The sequence below is a fragment of the Pezoporus occidentalis genome, unplaced genomic scaffold (genome assembly GCF_034315485.1).
Source record: "Pezoporus occidentalis ecotype Australia unplaced genomic scaffold, CSIRO_AGI_Poc_V1 ctg92, whole genome shotgun sequence".
In the NCBI taxonomy this organism is placed as follows: Eukaryota; Metazoa; Chordata; class Aves; order Psittaciformes; family Psittacidae; genus Pezoporus; species Pezoporus occidentalis.
Window position 1 is genome coordinate 689,222 of NW_026916284.1, and position 17,252 is coordinate 706,473.

The 17,252-nt window shown below is 50.3% G+C and overlaps 2 protein-coding genes across 6 annotated transcripts in view; one reads left to right on the top strand and one right to left on the bottom strand.

Annotated features, from left to right (window-relative positions):
- Positions 1 to 4,472: 4,472 nt before the first annotated feature.
- TOMM6 (translocase of outer mitochondrial membrane 6) lies at positions 4,473 to 5,780 on the top strand. Of its 2 annotated transcripts, none has more exons than XM_062605590.1 (3): positions 4,473 to 4,621; positions 5,224 to 5,322; positions 5,453 to 5,780. In XM_062605590.1, exons 1-2 carry the CDS (start codon positions 4,491 to 4,493, stop codon positions 5,318 to 5,320), a joined length of 228 nt encoding a protein of 75 aa, XP_062461574.1. In that variant the 5' UTR covers positions 4,473 to 4,490; the 3' UTR covers positions 5,321 to 5,322; positions 5,453 to 5,780. The 2 variants fall into 2 exon arrangements, with proteins under 2 accessions (XP_062461574.1, XP_062461575.1); XM_062605591.1 differs by having other exon boundaries at positions 5,534 to 5,780.
- An 11-nt stretch (positions 5,781 to 5,791) lies between these two features.
- Positions 5,792 to 17,252, bottom strand: part of USP49 (ubiquitin specific peptidase 49) — a 29,724-nt gene continuing 18,263 nt past the window's right edge. For 3 of the 4 annotated variants that reach the window (XM_062605515.1, XM_062605514.1, XM_062605513.1), the window contains 4 exons: positions 15,484 to 15,688; positions 13,885 to 13,993; positions 12,934 to 13,139; positions 5,792 to 12,172 (listed from right to left, as the gene is read on the bottom strand). In XM_062605515.1, coding sequence (XP_062461499.1) covers positions 11,979 to 12,172; positions 12,934 to 13,139; positions 13,885 to 13,993; positions 15,484 to 15,688 — 714 coding nt within the window. In that variant the 3' untranslated portion in view covers positions 5,792 to 11,978. The remainder of the gene's footprint in view (positions 12,173 to 12,933; positions 13,140 to 13,884; positions 13,994 to 15,483; positions 15,689 to 17,252) is intronic. The other variant, XM_062605517.1, reaches the window with a different exon arrangement.

Consider the following 17,252-nt stretch of genomic DNA (forward strand, 5'->3'; position numbering starts at 1 on the left):
AGGCTTTGCTGCTGCCTGGGAACGCTTTGATAACAACCTGGTCCAAGTGGGTCAGCCCAGCAGCAGAAACTCCTGCATGGATAGGGAGTGTGGAGCAAGCTTTTGACCTTGCAGGAATGTAGGAGGAGATAAGAGAGAAGAGGAAGGCCTGAGAGAGGCTCGCAGATACCAAATGTCAGCAAAGGAGGAGATAAAAGGGAAAGCAAAAAGCATGGAGTAAAATCCTCCAACGATGCAACTGAGCTCACAGGGACGGGGCAGCCCCTCGGAGCTGACTGCTTCTCAAGGCTGCTCCCACCGGGCAGATAACACACAGCTGGTCGGCTAATTATAGTCGCTAATAGCTATAAATCAATTAACTAACTGGGCGGATCAATTAGCAATTTGGGATTTGGGATAGGAATGCAGCAGCAGCAGGGAGAATGGTGGCTGCACCACATCCCCTGGAGAGCTGAGTGGCTCCAGTGGTGCATGTCCTCTGTTCCGAGCCTGGTCTGGGGATCCAGACCAGGAGGGCAAAATGAGCTCTTGGGAAGCAGGGAAATGGGAGGCATGGGACAGTGATGCCAAGTGACAGAAACTATGTAAGGATAAGCTCCTCTGCTAAAATCTTGGTATGATAATAAAGGTCTCATTATAGCTACAGCCCTGCAGCCAGTTCTCATTCCACACAGGAGCTTTCCTGTCCCCGCAGCACTGGGGGACAGCCCACAACGATGCAAACCACACTGGCTTTGGGGCTCTGCAGGCAGCATCCCTGCTGGGGCCGGGTCACTTTAGCACATCTCAGCCCTGCAGGCTGCTTTTCGCAGCTCTGGCACAAGGGAGCACAGGAGCTGGTGCTGGGCTGAGGCTCCATCCGGGTGCAGCGCCCTGGTCCTGGCTCACCCCGTCCTGCTGCACCCAGGCAACGCGGTGTGGTGACCGCGGCTGCTCTGTCCTGGAGTGTTTGCTGTGGAAGCACACGGGCACCATCGTGTCTCAGCAGGGAGCAGGGGCACGGAGGCAGGGCCACCAGCAGCGACATTAGGGCGAGGGCAGTGGGAAAAGAGGATGGGGAAGGGCCAGTGCTGGGGGCCCCAGCAGCAGCACCCCCAGTGCCAGCAGTCATTGAGCTCATGGGGATTGCTCCCTCCTGATGGGAACGGGCACCTCCTGCAGCGGTGTCGGGGGGGGGGGGGGGGCAGAAAAGCTTTTTCCCCCTCCTAAAAAGCCGTGAAGGCTGAGAGGGAGCTGCCAGAGCAGGGGGAATGGGGCTCATGGCTGAGGAGTCACGGAACCCCAGCCTGGTTTGTGTTGAAGGGACCTCAAAGCTCCTCCAGCTCCAACCCCTGCCACGGGCAGGGACCCCTTCCACTAGAGCAGCTTGCTCCAAGCCCCTGTGTCCAACCTGGCCTTGAGCACTGCCAGGGATGGGGCAGCCACAGCTTCTCTGGGCACCCTGTGCCAGCGCCTCAGCACCCTCACAGGGAAGAGCTTCTGCCTAAGAGCTCAGCTCAGTCTCCCCTCTGGCAGGTTAAAGCCATTCCCCTTGGCCTGTCCCTACAGGCCCTTGCCCACAGCCCCTCTCCAGGTTCACTGTACCCCCTCCAGGCTCCGGGTCTCACAATCCCTTGCACCATTCGGTGTTAGGGAGGGAAGTCCCTTCTCTAGACAAAGGGTATTGTTTTATCCTTACTGGTATTTCTGGGTTCCTTATTGTGACTGAAAACGGTTCGATATCCAATTTGCCTACCGTTTCCGGGGTATACCATACTTCAGGGTTTATCTTTTCATCTGTTACTCGCAGTGGGCACAATTTAATCTTCAATGTTTCATCCTTTACCTCTAAACTAATCCCTAGTTCAATCATTAGATCTCTGCCCAATAAATTATAGTCTGCTTCAGGCACTAGCAGCAGGGACCCCACTCCCATTTTGGAATGTGTTTCAAAAAGTACATCCTTTATTACAGGTACTCCAAAAGGTTCTCCTTTTGCTCCAGTAACCTGTACCGTCTCCGGGGCTATCTTACATCCTCGGGGCAATTCTTGAACAGTTCATCTTTTCGCTCCTGAGTCTGCTAGGAACTCAACTTCTTGTTGCCAGGGACCCACTTTTAATTTTATCAAGGGCTCTGTTCTTTCTCGAGTCCCCAGCAGATAGAGCCCCTGACACCCCTAATCTTCCTTGAACATCTTCTCATCCATCATCCCCTTTCTACAGTCTTTCTTAACATGTCCTTTTCCTCCACAATAGAAACAAAGCACCGTTCCTCGTTCCTTTTCCCTTGGAGGCCTCCGGGGTCCTGATCCCGATTGTCGGGATTCAGGCCCCTTCCTAGGAGTGGGTACCCTCTGTCCTTCTCTGACCGCCGCTACCAGCATTCTAGCCTGCTTCTTGTGCGTCTCCTCTTCCCTTCCAACATATACCTTCTGAGCTTCTCTCAGTAGTTCATCTAAACCACGGTCCTGCCAATCTTCTCTTTTTTTCCAGCTTCTTCCCAATATCCATCCATGATTGAGCTACAAATTGTGTTTTCAGTGAGGCTTGCCCTACCGGAGGGCTAGGATCTAGCCCTGAAGAAAGTTGGGGATTTTTTTCTAAGTCTCTCTAACCATTCCGTAGGGGTTTCATCCTTCTTCTGGTGTTCACTGAAGGCTTCATTAATATTTTGTCCCCTAGGGACCGATTCCCTTATCCCCTGAACTATGATAGTCCTTAAGTCCTGCATATGGCCTCTATCCATTTCATTTTGATTATTCCAATTAGGTCTCTGGAGGGGCCACTTAACATCCGCCGTGGGACCTTGCTGATGTTGCTGGTCCCAGATCCTCATTCCGGCCCTCCGGATCATATCCCTTTCTTCTGCCATGAACCAAATACCCAATATGGCCTGCAGTTCATCCCAGGTGTAAACGTTGGGCCCCAAAACTGATCTACTCGTTCTGCAACTCCCAGGGGATCCTCTAATAAGTTACCCATTTCCTTTTTGAAGTCTCTAACATCTCCTGAGTTCAAAGGGACACAGACATATCCCATACCAGGTTGCGCTCCTCCCATTGCAACCTCCTGGAGGGGATCTAGATTACCCCTGCTTTCCCTTGCCCTACTTTGGCTCCGGGTCACCCGCCTGTTCTCCTCGGGGGAACTAGGGGTAGAATCTGAATCACTGGGGTAGTTTGGAGCTGTTGGAGGGGGAAAGGGCTGCGGTGGTGGTGGTGGTGGTATATAAGGGGGAGGCGAAATGGGGATTTCATCTTCACTCTGCATCTTCTCTTTCCCCCCCCTTTTCTTTCTTTTAAAGGATATAAATTTGTCCTAGTCTCGGACCCTATCCATAAATGTGCATACTTGCTTTCCTCCAAACTAAATGGTTCCTTTGAATTAACGTAAATACTTAAAGCCTGGCAGATCCAGTCCTCAAAGGACCCAAATACGGGCCAATATAAATGATCACCTCTAATCTGCTTACCTCCCCAAACTTCCATACAGTAATGTACCATTTTTACTTTGTCCTTACCCCACCTAGAAGGGAAGTCATCCCAATATGTAATCATCAATCCCAACGGACTCTCCAGTGGTATCTGGGGTAGCTTAGCCTTAACCTCCGACCCCCCATGGAATCAGAAGGCTTGCTTTTCTTCTGTCCCATCTTCCGGAGTGCCTTCTCACACACACACAGTCTTTTTGCCCCCTTGTTTGCGGCCCAGTCCCTCGCGGGAGACGGGAACCGCACTACTGAGGGGTCTGCACTCCCTTCATCCTTAACTGGACGTCTCACACAGGCACACTCCGGGATACCCAACCCCAACCGAACGGGTAACCGGCCTATACTTACGCACTCCTGCGTCTTCGTTCGGAGCTTCGTGCACAAAGATTACGGGGTTGCCGGCTTTCTTTTGCTTGCTGTCGAATTTAGGATTCGTCGGTAGAGGGTATGGTGAGATAGCACCCGAGCAAGGGCCGCTATACAGCGGGGCGCCTCCCTTGTGTGGGGCTTCGCACCAGATTGCCTCTATCCGAGCCACGGCACCAAAATTGTTATAGATGTGGCTCAAATAAATTGACGGGAGCCAGACCAAATGAATCAAATCGGTTTATTGAGCAAGCGACAGCAAGCAAAACAGCGCTGGGCGGCCGGGGAGCCTCCGCTCCGCCAACGGCGCACACCCCACTTCCCCAAAGTCACTGGTTTTATACTCTTCTTCATCCGATGTACGTGTCACTTCCTGGCGTACTCTGCGTCTGTGTGACCTGTTGATAAGGGGTCTCATTCTGCCTCCCGGTGGGTGTGCGGAGGAAGGCTCCGTATCTCCTTCCCCCATACATCGTTTACTTTACCGGACGCCCGCGGTCTAGAAGCACAGTGTCGAAGCGCCGTAATTTTCCAATAACTCTTAATCAAGATTTGATTAACGAACAGGGATTTACTCATCACAGCGCGGTGTGAGCGGAGGGAAGGGGGAGCGGCATCGCGCCGCGACGGGGCCAGCAGGAGCAGGCGGCAGCATGGCGGGGGCGGCGGCAGCGGCATCGGCGGCGGCACCGGCACCGGGCGGGCCGGGCGCTGCCCCGCAGGGGTTGGGCGGGTGGCTGCGCAGCGCGTACCGGTTCGCCACCGACCGCAATGACTTCCGCAGGTGAGGGAGCGGGGACGGGATAGGGAGCGGAACCGGGAGAGGGACAGGGAGCGGAACCGGGATTGGAACAGGGAGAGGGGACGGGGTAGGGACCGGGAGTGGAACCGGGGGAGGGACCGGGAGTGGAACCGGGAGAGGGGACGGGAGTGGGGACGGGGTAGGGACCGGAGCGGAACCAGGAGAGGGGACGGGAGAGGGGACGGGAGTGGAACCGGGAGAGGGGACAGGAGTGGAACCGGGAGAGGGGACGGGGTAGGGACCGGGAGTGGAACCGGGGGAGGGACCGGGATTGGAACCGGGAGAGGGGATGGGATGGGATAGGGACCGGGAGCGGGGACGGGGTAGGGACTGGGAGTGGAACCGGGAGAGGGGACGGGATAGAGAGCGGGAGTGGGGACAGGATAGGGACCGGGACCAGGGACGGGATGGGATAGGGACCGGGAGCGGAACCGGGAGAGGGACTGGGAGCGGAACTGGGAGAGGGGACGGGATAGGGACCGGGAGAGGGACTGGGAGCGGAACTGGCAGAGGGGACAGGATAGGGACCGGGAGTGGGACCCTGCAGTGGCAACGGGACCCCACGCTTCCGCTTTCTCCCTTAGGAACCTGCTGGTGAACCTGGGGCTGTTCGCCGCTGGAGTCTGGGTCGCCCGGAACCTGACGGACATCGACCTGATGGCCCCGCAGCCCGTCCCGTAGCGGTGAGTCCCTCGGGAGCGGGTGTCCCAGTGCCAGGCAACCCCTGGAGCGCAGCCGGGCTCCGGGAGGCATCGATGGCACACGGCGGTACCGAGCCCTGCCGCTCCTTACCCTGCCTCATCGCCGGTACAGGGAGGAAGAGCCGCCGGGAAGTGCCCGCCGGGACCAGGAGCAGGGTTCGGCCGTTCCACCTTGCGATGCCTTCGCCTGCAGGAGTGCGTCCCGTCCTCATCCCGTTCTCCTCCTCCTCCTCCTCCTCAGCGCTGCTGCTCACACCTCAGCCCCGCCACGCCTGGAGCAGTGACAAAGGGGGGAAAAGCTTTTAGATGCCAGAGGGAAGGTGGATTCCTCGTGCGAGGCTCACGAGTGGTGTCTTCAGGGATGTGAAGCCATCACGTATGGGATTTTATTCTGTACCCCCGTCGAGGTGGTTATTAAAGTCTGTACAATAATGACACGACCCGCTGGGAGTTCTGGTTTTGTGTCGTTTTTAATAAGAAAACTTCAGCTTACAAAAAACAAGGTGTAAAAAGTGTAAAGATTTACAAAAAAATCATAAAAACATGATTTATATTCCACACCCCAAAGACAAAGGAAGGGAGTCCAGGCCTGGGGTGGCCACGAGCCCCACCGGCTGCTTATCCAAAGGGAAAACCAAACCTGTGACGAGGCCCAAATGTTTCCTGGGTGATGTCTGGATGAGATAACGCTGGGATGCTTTAGGGAATGATGACTGCAAGTGGGAAGGAGAAGCCATTTGGTGTTGCATAGCATTTTAGTGCCCTGGGCTGAGCCTAAAACTTGCCGTTGGGCAACAGCAGAAGCACCATGTGGGAGCCGTGGCTGTGATTTGGCTACGTTACATGACAGCTCCTTGAGGATGCTGTTTGTCGAGCACAGGGATTTCCCAGCCCTGAGCAGGATGGCAGCATGATTGCCATGTGGCTGCAGGTTCTTTGCACAGTCCCACATGGGTTTTAGGGTAAGACATTCATGTTTAGTGACAGAACTGCCCCTCGCTTGCCCCGGGGGGGACCTCGCTCCGCTCCCCACACACAGACTCCTAAAAACGCTGTTTTCAAAGCAGGTTTTTGACTATCCTGTAAAGAAATGGAAGTTCCTTTGAAGTAGGGATAATCCAAGTTACACAGAAGGAGTTTCTGCAGGAAAAGGAGATTAATTCGAACACGGAGTCACTTTATAGTTAATCTCTGTTTTGATTGGGAACACACTAATCTCCCGAGGCTGGGGGTCAGGCTGGGGGCAGTCCCTGCAGTTAAGTACATGAAGCTGCCACAGGGGACTTACTGGCTGTGGTCTTAACAAACCCTCGACTGAACTAAAAGCATCTGAAGCCACGATCAGGAGCACAATGAATTACGAACTGAAGGAGCAGCGCGCGTGCCCCGCGCTCTGAGGCAGCTGGACGGATGGCCAGCCACATTCAGGAGCTAATCGGATTCTCTTGTCCCTTGTTGCTGCCTGGAAGTGTCCTTGAAGCCAGGTCTGGTTCACGAGCACAGCACGGCACACATCAGCTTAAGTCAATAGGGATGGGAGGAACAGAAACTCAAAGTAGAGGCTGCTCTGACTTGAAGCCACTGAAAACACCAGGAAACCCACCTGAGCCCCAGCTCTTGGAAGAGGTGCAGCTTTCCCAAGGGGATTTCGCACTGAGGGAAACCTCATCCTCTGCCAACAGCCCCCTTCCAGCAACCTTAACTTGGAGCAGGATTAACTGTCTGAAAGTGCTGACGATTAGCTTCAGTTCTGCCCTTCCTCCAGTCAACAGAGCAGTCCCACAGCCCCCTGCCCAAGCCCACCGCACTCATGCAGGCAGCTCTTGCCTTGGAGCAGCTGCCTGAAGTTTCTAAGCTGTGTTTAAGCTTCTCTTATGGAAAGGCAGACCTGCAAAACACAAGTTTCACTGAAAACGAACTCATTCACTTGTTCCTTTCCTGTAAGCTGTTTGATCGATGTATAGAGGGCTGTGGCTTGATGTTTGTAACCGCTTAACCAAAGCTCACATTAAGCAGGGAGGAAAACAGAACCCAATCTCTCTTACTCTGGGCTCTGGGTTGCCAGTGATAAATTACTGCAGTTCACACATCTGCTAAAGCAGGCAGTAAGAAATAGCTTTAAGGGCCAGGCCGACTAACATCATTTAATACACGTAAGGTGAAGAGGACACTCACTATGAAGATGCCATTCCTCATCGGAGGTGTGGAGCTACGCAGCCCAATCACTACGTGCACTGGGCAAAAGGACACACAACAGGAGCAGCCCAAAAGCAAATGATCACTGTTTGGCACAGGTAACTGATGTATGTAGCTTTTGATCACTGAAACACATGGGTTCATAAACTTAGAAGCTTGCTAGAATGCTTCATATCCCCTATCTGCAGTAGCCAGGTATCAATATTAATGTAATAGACACCAAAAACCCCACTGAATTGAGGTTTTGTATTCCCAGAGGCAATAAATTCTTAACCTAAGTCCTCCCTGTCCCATCTGAAACCTGCTGGAGGGATTAGATGCACACACAAAGGCAGTGTTCAGAGCTTGGATTTTGCTGTTCACCTCGAAGAAGGGACACTTGGTCACCATACACACCTATAGTTATTGCATGTTAAACTTACACAGGCATAACCACAGCAGGGTTCTGCTCACGTGTGGAAGCATTTGCCAGGCTGCTAAGGGGAAACCTGTGCAAACACTGCCAGGACGATGGGAACTCTTATCTAAAAAGCCAACTCTAATCCACTTTTGCATAAGCTGTTATTTGAAGGGGTACAAATACACAGGGTTCAGACATGTCGCACTCAAATCCTTCTTTCTGAGCTTGTCAGTGCTGCTGAGGACTTGTAAAACCACACAAGCCTGTCTGCTGCTTCAGAGGGGGGAATTCCTGACTTATTTCCCAAGGTTTCTGTCCCATGCAAAACGTTATTGGATCCAAGGCACCAAGTCTAAGGAATCATACAAAATTAGTTCACCCATCTGTACTGGCAGGGAAAACTCATCTCCCTGCCTCTCCTTTATGTAGTTCTCCATTTGCTGCCTCATGTTAACAATGTCAAAGCCAGACCATAGAATTGTTCAGGTCAGAACTAAGGAGGTGGGAGGGAAACGAGGGTATTTTCAGTGCTTTGCAGAGGAACTGGTTTTGCAGTGTGCATAGTTTAACGTGGCCATGAAGGGTAACAGAAAGGCCAATCTCTGTAACTGACTTGCTAGCAGAATAAAGTCAGTTAAGATAAAGTGGTTTCCATCAGCGACAGCAGATGCTGTATCACGCCTGGCCATGGAAACATTAAGTCTTCATTCCTAAAAACATAACATTAAGGAATGCCAATTGACTCACAAGTTGGATGCAATAAGGATATGCTGGGAACAGTTCTGCCCCAACGGCTGCTCCTCCCGAGTCCATCTGCCAGCATTCAAAGGCTTCCTGCACCTTCACATGTGCTCCGAGCATCCCTCAAGGCAAATGACTCCTTGCTACAGGACTGGAACCCCAGTATGGGAAATCCCAGTGCACAGAGAAACCAATTCTGCTCCCAGTTGTACCAAAAGCAAGGTTTTTGTGCTGCAGACACTCAGCTTGGAACTCATGTTGCAACCACTGACTCCAGTCAAGTCATGTCACCTGCCTGTGTATTTGCAAGAGCAGAGCCTAAGCCTGGAGTTATTCTAATAGACATCAATCTATTACCAGGATTTGAAGCCATACCATTACAGGAGGGACAAAGTTTGCTTTACAGCCTAATGATACAGCACCTTCATCTTACTGATGTAGAGAGGTAACTTCCAATCCGAATTTCTGGCAAGCAGGACACTATAAAACAGTGTCCACCACGGAGGGAGCACTGGGCTATGCTTATATAAAGAAGCCTGCAGTAGACAAATATAAACCAAACAGCATAAAACATGCTATACGCTCTCGCTTCCAAATAAAAGCTGAATATTACAGAAACCTCACAGTGTTGGAAAAAGCAAGTTTAGATCCTTTGAAGTATAAATTCATTCCTTCCTTATCAGGGCAATCACTTTCTGACTGCAGTATCCCTGCATCTCAGCACAACCGAACTGATGACACATGGAGAGGCCACTCATGTCAAAAGGTGTCACCAGCACACGCTACCAAATGTGCCTCCCCCTCGCCTCGTGTGACAACTGAATTCAACTCTTAATGCCAAACACTCAGTCAAAAGATGAGCACCACAGCAGAGAGCCTCAGCTCCCTGCAGGATCAATGGATGCTGCACTAAGGTTTGCTTTCCTGTTGAGTTTGACACCCACAGGACTGAGGGACTCAGAGGGAACGTGCATTTGGTAGCCACACTAAACTGTGACTGCCACTTAGGAGAATATAATCCTCGTATTTAAGAGCGGACAGGCCTGGAAGGATGGATGCATGGGAAAAATACCAGTTTTCCTTTCCACCTCTAAGATGAAAAAGGCAATTTTAAGCACTGCTTTTCCCTTGAATTCTCTTTTTGACACACAGCGTTCCCAGAGCTCTAGAAAAGAACCCATCATGTGTCTGATAATCCCAAGATTCTGATGCTTCCAGGAATGTCAACTCCTACCTGCGCTGAAGCCAACTCAGCCTCCCCTGCAGTCAGCAGCCACAATTAACTGCTACTGGGTTGCAATTTAGCCTCTTGCATTTTATTCACTGGTAGTAAATTCCCTACTGAGTAAATACAAGGCTACAAAGACATTCACTGAAATCCCTCCAGACGCTGCTACATCTACAGAACCAGAACTACAACTTCTGACAGAGTCCTATGGGAACTGGTTTAAAACTGTCTTGTTTCCAACAGAATTCGAGCCCATGATGTCAAAACGAGACCGAATTGCCAAAAAAAGACAGGTTTTGGTGCCTCAAAAAGCAGCACGTTGCTCAGACACACGGGAAATGGGGAACCTCAAGGACAGAGACCTAGCACCACACTGTGCTCTGCTCGCTGTGTTCACCTGCACGGCTGCAGCGAGGAACAGCAGCCACAGCAGCACAGACCAATGCGCCCACAGGACAGAACAGTCCCAGTAGTGGCAGTGGAAATGGAGGAACAGCGTTTGGGAGACTTACCTCTTCCCCCTTCCACCACCAGCATGAGGTTGTCAGGGTGTGTGTGTGATGGATAAATACCGATAAGAGCAGAAAAAGAGGGAGGAAGAGAAACACTTTTACAACTTCTCTACCTGAAAATGGAACCGGTTTTTAAGCAGCTCATTTTTGAGGTTATTTCACCTTTAAACCCCCCCCCAGACCATGAAGACTGACACACATCGTGCCTCCTTAGAGGGTTCAGATTTGAACATGACATGTGAACCGCCAAACCCCGACTTAGAAAACCACACCTGAGGCGCAACTGTAGGCTGAGAAGTGACTGTCAACAGTCAGCTAAGGCCCCGTGCTTCCCACAGAATTCCAGACCCAAGACGACCACACATACAGACGTTTTCGTTGCCTTTCAAACCCGACGTGGAATTTGACATTGAAGTACATTCCTTCCCTTTATGGCCCAGCAGAAACAAAGACGGCGCAGGCTGAGCTCTGCACAGCCTCCTTTGTGTGACAACTGCAATCCGTGGCCATTCCCCTTAGAGGAGCAATAGGAGCAGCCTCTCACTGCTGTGGTCTCACCACCAGCCTGTTCCCCTAAGGAAAACATGCCACGCTTGTATGAAAGTGCTACTTTGCCAGTGTAAGATGCCTCCGTGCCACCCGCTCCTGCTGTCACAGCCAGGGCTCAGGCTCCTCTGTCATCCTGACGACCAAGCTATGGCAGCAGAAGCCTGCAGCACAGGCTTTGTTTTTGCTGCCACTGTAAACAGATTTGACACACTGCTACATTCCTGGTTTAGGACCGAGTTTTGTGTTTTAAACAGACTTTTTTTTTTTTTTCCAGAGCAGAACTGTTTTTTAAATCACATTCCTTGTGAATTTAGCTGCCGGTTCAGTTCAGCCCGGAGAACAAACCACCGAGGGTGCACACAGCCCCAGAAACAGAGGAGAGGAGCTGCTGACAAAGCTTGCCCACCGTGGGTTTGCCCTCAACGGATGGCAAAGAACTTGGTATCCCAGAGACTGCTGAGGCCCCGGGGCAGTATTATCCCTGGTTGAAGAACATTTAACATTTCTCTAGCAAGAACAGCTCTGAGGGCCGTCAACTCCATCTATCCAACAACTGTCCCAACACATACCTGGGTGATCTGCGTTTCAAACCTTGGCAATGTGAACAGCGACTGAAGGGGAGGGGACTGTACCTGCTCCTTCTGCAGTTTTATCACCATTACCAGGTAGTGAAGGTTTTTGAAGCCAGCTGAATGCTTCAGTATCCTGGTTGTGCTCAGCTCTTACACGCCTTACCCACATCCTTTTTGAGATGAGGGATACACAGCATCAAACCTTCCCATTTCATTCTGGGAGCATACTGAACGACGAGATGCTTTCTAAACAAGATCCTGACTGCAACCTTACGTGTCAGAACGGCACAGCTCGACAGGCTTTTCCAGACCCTGGGTGGCCAATGTCAAGAGCTGATCCCCTTCCCACAGCGAGCCTTTTTTCCTACAAAGAGGAAAGATGTGAACGCCAATGGCTGTAAAGGAAACGGAGGCTGTTGGTTGAGTCACGGAGCTCCCCATCATGGGAATGTCAATCTTCTGTCCTTATTATCACTGTGTCTGGATGGCACCTGAGCTTGGAGTTGTTTTTCTGAGATTCTTGCTTTGTCCTGCACTGTTCTTTGAGTGTAAAACAGAATGTAGGCCTGGGTTTTGCACACCTCCTCCACACTACATACATTCAGTTTGGAGTCATTGCAGTGGACCCAAAAACCTAGGAATCAAAGTGAGAAAGACGGTATTAGTAAGGGAGGCGTTAACTCCTTCTGCATGCATTTTGGAACGGTTCAGAGGAAACATCCACAGAGAAAAAGGGCAGCGGAGGAGAAAAGGCATCTCTATCGTTTCCTCTACGGATGCTTTGGAAAGGAGCTCCTGATCTGGAAAACATTTGGATTGTTTCTGTGCCATTAACAGAGTTCAGAAATACCAAACTGTAATTTAACCAACTGTATATTATAGCCCAAGAGCTCCATTAGGAAAAGAAAAATTCCCTGGAGAGAGGCAATTTGTAGCTCTTTCTGCCCAAGTCCGAAGGCAGAATCAACACTGATCCAGCTGCAGAGAGAGACTGCTGGAAAGGCACAAAACCCCTGCGGATGTTACTCATGAATGGTTCCTGTCCAGCTTCAAAACACTTTCTGTTTATCTCATCATCCCAAGGATACTGAGAAAAGACACCCAGCTGGAGCAGCTCCACGGAGTTACGCTGCATGAGAAAATGAAGCATTCATGCTGTTAACAGCAAGCAATAAAAGGCATCCCGAAGGGCTGCGAAGCAAAGAACGGCAATCTGTGGCTTTAGGCAAAAGCCCAGAAAACATGCTCCCGGGAAGCCATTCTGGGAAACAAAGTACCAAACGCTGGGAAATTGATTCCAACCAACTTCCATCAGAAAGCTTTACAACGCACTACGTCTGTGGAACAAAACACGAGGTTCTTGAATCTGTTTCCCCCGTAACAAGGCACACGCACCTCCCTCTGTGTTGTAGCAATATGCTGTGTAGTGTCCTGAGCCAAACCCTTTCCCGTGATGCATCACCACAGCGGAGAGGTCATAGACAAAGGTCTCTTTGTCAAGAGAGGAGAGAGAGTCCCTGCAGCAGTAAGGTTCCATGTTTAATACCTGGTCAAAGAGGACATGGACCCCAATCTTCTCGCGGTGATTACGTTCAGACCACCTGCAAACACAAGGGCACGAATCAAAGACTCCGGCTCCCGCTTCTCGCCTCTGGTGCACACAAAAGCAGCTGCTGCTCGACAGCTCTGAAGAGCTTTCTGTGCTCGGGTCAAGTAGGCGGTGTGTAATTCTTTCCTTCTGTTTCCACTCTAACATCTCCTGCACTGAGCTCATTCTGACACCGATGCCCGTTCGTTATCGTTAGGGTACTGCGGAGATTTGCAACGGCCAAGCACAAAGCAAGCCAAACTCCCGTGACAGCAAGACAGGGGCTGAAATGCTCTGTTGGAATTTAACCCCCCCGCCTCCTGCCTCAAATGCCTGGCCTGAGCTTCAGAAACTGCTCGCAGTATTTTGAGCTTGGGCTGCTGTGCTTTACTCAATGGCTACATCCATAATATTGGCATTTAACTAGCGCAGGCTTCCAGCTTCAACAAATCTTTCACTCAGCTCATCCATCTCACAGCCACTCTTTCAAGTTGCCTCCAAACTCAGACAACTGCTGTCGAGTACAATGCAAGGGAATCAGCATTAACATGGATAAAACATTACGTTATGTGCATAGCACTAAACACGCTACAAACAGGCTACTGATTGTAATGTGAGACGTACTCTGAGAGGGAATCACCTCTCTGGTTTGGGTTAAAATGCATTTACCAGAAAGGGAGGGGTGATGAGCCCACACAAATCACATCTCTCCCAAAGTCAAGCCTCCTGCCCGACACCACGCAGTGTGCCCCACTCACCTGAATCGTTTAAGGTGCAGCCGGAGGACCTGAGGTAGTCTGTAGATCAGTAACTGCTTTTTAGCTTCACTCAGAACAAGGGGTTTAGGAGAAGACTTTCGCCGTTTGCCTACCAAACAGAATGAAAAACACGGAGGCAAAGATTGTTGGGGTGGAATTCGCTTTCAGAAGGGGAAACAAACACGTTGTGAACTCTTTTCTTCCAGCTCACGTGCACTCACGACGGACGCACGAGTCAACATCGCCTATGAGTTCCTTCACAGAGCAGGAGCCACCTCTGAACCAAAAGAGAGGAGGGAAAAAAAGGTTCCTCCTGCCAGGGATTACTCCTTCCAGGACACTGAGCATATGAGTGTACCAGGAGGAAGACAGGTGGCTTCCAGAGCTTCCAGTAAGAAAGGTACCTGTTAATTAGATTTCTGCACCTCACTGCACCAGCTCACAACAGATGGGATGCTCCTCCTCCATCACGTCTGACAAGTGCCCCCAGTAGTTTCTGGCAGCTAGGTGCAGGCTGGTTGCCTTCCCCTGGCTTTTTTCAGCTGGTTAAGATTCCCTTCCTCATTTCACTCTGAAGAAACGGTTACAATTTGGGCTTCCACAAAGAATCCAGGAAAACAGAGCCGAGACGAAGCCGTACTCACCCGCACCAACACTCTGTGAACCAGAATCTACTCCTATCATATTTGGCTTTGTTTCAAGAACATCTCATCAATGGTTATTTCCTAATGCTCCGTGAAGATGTTTGGTAACAGATTTGTGAGTGGACAGAGAACAGATCTCTACAAATATTTGCTGCTTCAGCTGCTTAGTTGCAATGCAAGTCAAGGTATTGGCATTTTCCTCCCACAGGGATGAATATTTGCCATAAATACCTGCATGAAAAAATATTTCAAATGCAGCTTCTCAGAGTAGCTGAGCTGCACGGTTATAACACAGCTAAAATTATTCTCAGGCATATAATGACCTTACACTCAGACTTGCTACAGGAAGAGAGAAGTCATCTTCTAGCTGAGCGCAGCAAAACGTGCATCCATCTAACAGGTATTACATTAACCTGAGACTGCCCAAATAGCATCAGTTCAGTGCTTCTTGACAAAATGCTTACAGAGAGCTGGAAGCTGGAACCTGGCAGCACACCTTGAGAACTCTGCATTTGTGATTCTGGTTAAAGGATTCAATCAAGAGCAAGCTGCATATGGATGACTTGCTATAAAAGCTTTCCTACGATGCAGAGATGAGCAAACCACAGGGGATAAGGTTCCTTCTTCTGCCCCCTCTTACCCCCAAAAGAATTCTTGAGGTTGCCTTCTCCTCTTAAAGCAAGGGGGGAGAGCATGAGCAGGGTCAGAGTAAAACCTCAGCAAACTGTGCTGCTGAATGGTGGAGACAAGAAAAATGTTGTATCAGGTCCAAACTGGTACCCAAAGGAGCAGAAGCTACCAAGAGGAGGAAACAAAACAGCACGAGCAGCAAGGAAGAGCAGTTTTCCTATACACGCAGATGACAATCCCTCTTTTGAGACACATCAAACACACATCAGAAACGTCTCAATTGGAAAAAGAGATGGTACAGAGACAGCATCAGCAGCTCACTTACTGTTGCACTGGTCGCACGCGTATATCCTCCCTTCCAGCGCCTCGGTCTCGGTGAACTTGGCCAACATCTCTGTCAGCATGCACTCTGCCTGGTGAACAGGGACAATCCCCTTCTCCATGGAGTGATAGCGCTCGGGGAATTCCAGGGAAAGATCCCAGAAGGGCTCCACAGTGTTGGATTTGTAGTTGCATGTTATGCAGGTGACCTGAGGATGACACAAACGGAGTTATGTACGTGTACACCTGCAGCCTGGCAGTTACAGTCACATCTAAAGAGCAGGTTTATGCCCCAAAGGCCTTGCAGTTTCACAGGCAGGATGATCTGTGAGTCAAGAGAAACATGACTTCTTTCCACTCTGAAAGCTAATCTTGAGCAAATCATTCAAACTACTTTCTCAATCCCCCCCAGACGGAGCCAATGTTCATGTTTATGGGCTTTACTTCCTCAGATGAACACTGTTACAGGTATAACACTGATTTACAGCTGGTAACAAGCACCTTGGATCTGTTTCCTACTACAAAAAGTACATGTTAGCATTTAGCACGCCATCATCCTTCCATAGCTTCTCTGCCTTCCTTACATATCTCAAAGTGTGCAATTCCTTTAATGTCTCATCTGCTAACTATATAGAATCTTTCCTGAACAGAGCATGAAAGGCCACATTTCAGATGCATTCGTTTTCTCATCTCATCCCAAGAGGATTATAAATAAGAAGAGCAGAAAAGTTTTCAATTAAACTCAGAGGCAGAAAGTGAGAACTCGAGGAAGCAACAAAACAAACAGCCTGGAGAAGAGAAGGCTGAGTGGAGACCTCATAGCAGGCTTCCAGTATCTGAAGGGCGGCTATAGGGATGCTGGGGAGGGACTCTTCATCAGAGACTGTAACGATAGCAAAAGGGGTGATGGGTTCAAACTTAAACTGGGGAAGTTTAGATTGGATATAAGGAGGAAATTCTTTCCTGTGAGGGTGGTGAGGCACTGGAATGGGTTGCCCAGGGAGGCTGTGAATGCTCCATCCCTGGCGGTGTTCAAAGCCAGGTTGGACAGAGCCTTGGGTAAGATGGTTTAGTGTGAGGTGTCCCTGCTCATGGCAGGGGGGTTGGAACTGGATGATCTTAAGGCCCTTTCCAACCCAAACTATTCTCTGGTTCTATAAAACCAGAGAGCAGATCTGGTCAGACCCTGTGGTACTGTGAGAATCATCCACCAGAAGCCAGCTTTCAACCTTGCAGCTTCAGGCACTGAAGCAACTTGATGATGGATTTGTAGCTAGAAGATAGGGACGGAATCCTGTGCGTAGAGGGGTTTGAAATGAAACAGTGCACATACACAAGCAGAACAAATAGCCTGGCAAGTAACTGATAGTGTATCATAGGTGCAGATCAATTACACTGATTTGTATCTTCACATTGTTAAGAGACCTATCGCTGAACCTACATCAGCCCCAACACCCCACCATCCAGAGCCAAGCGAACGAAGAACGCTGAGCTTAGAGGTCCACAAGAAGCTCACACACTGCAGAGATGACTCAAATGAACCAGGACTTCAAGCAGCCCTGCCCTGAAAGCCAAGAGCTTTGACTTGAGAAATGCACCTTTTAATCTTTACCACGAGAGTAAGCTCAGTGAAGGGGATGCTCGCTAGCACTGAGAAGGATGAGAGAAACAGTGATGAGAACGTGCACACGTGGTCTGATCTCCCAAACCCTGGAGTGCCAAGTTATGCACAAGTTTCCGTTCTCCTGGAAAGCAAAGGTAGTGGAGAGCTTT

Coding starts and splice junctions, on each gene's coding strand:
- TOMM6 (XM_062605590.1), top strand. CDS start 4,491: ATGGCGGGGGCGGCGGCAGCGGCATCGGCGGCGGCACCGGCACCGGGC. Junction 4,622..5,223: donor GACCGCAATGACTTCCGCAG/GTGAGGGAGCGG, acceptor TTTCTCCCTTAG/GAACCTGCTGGTGAACCTGG.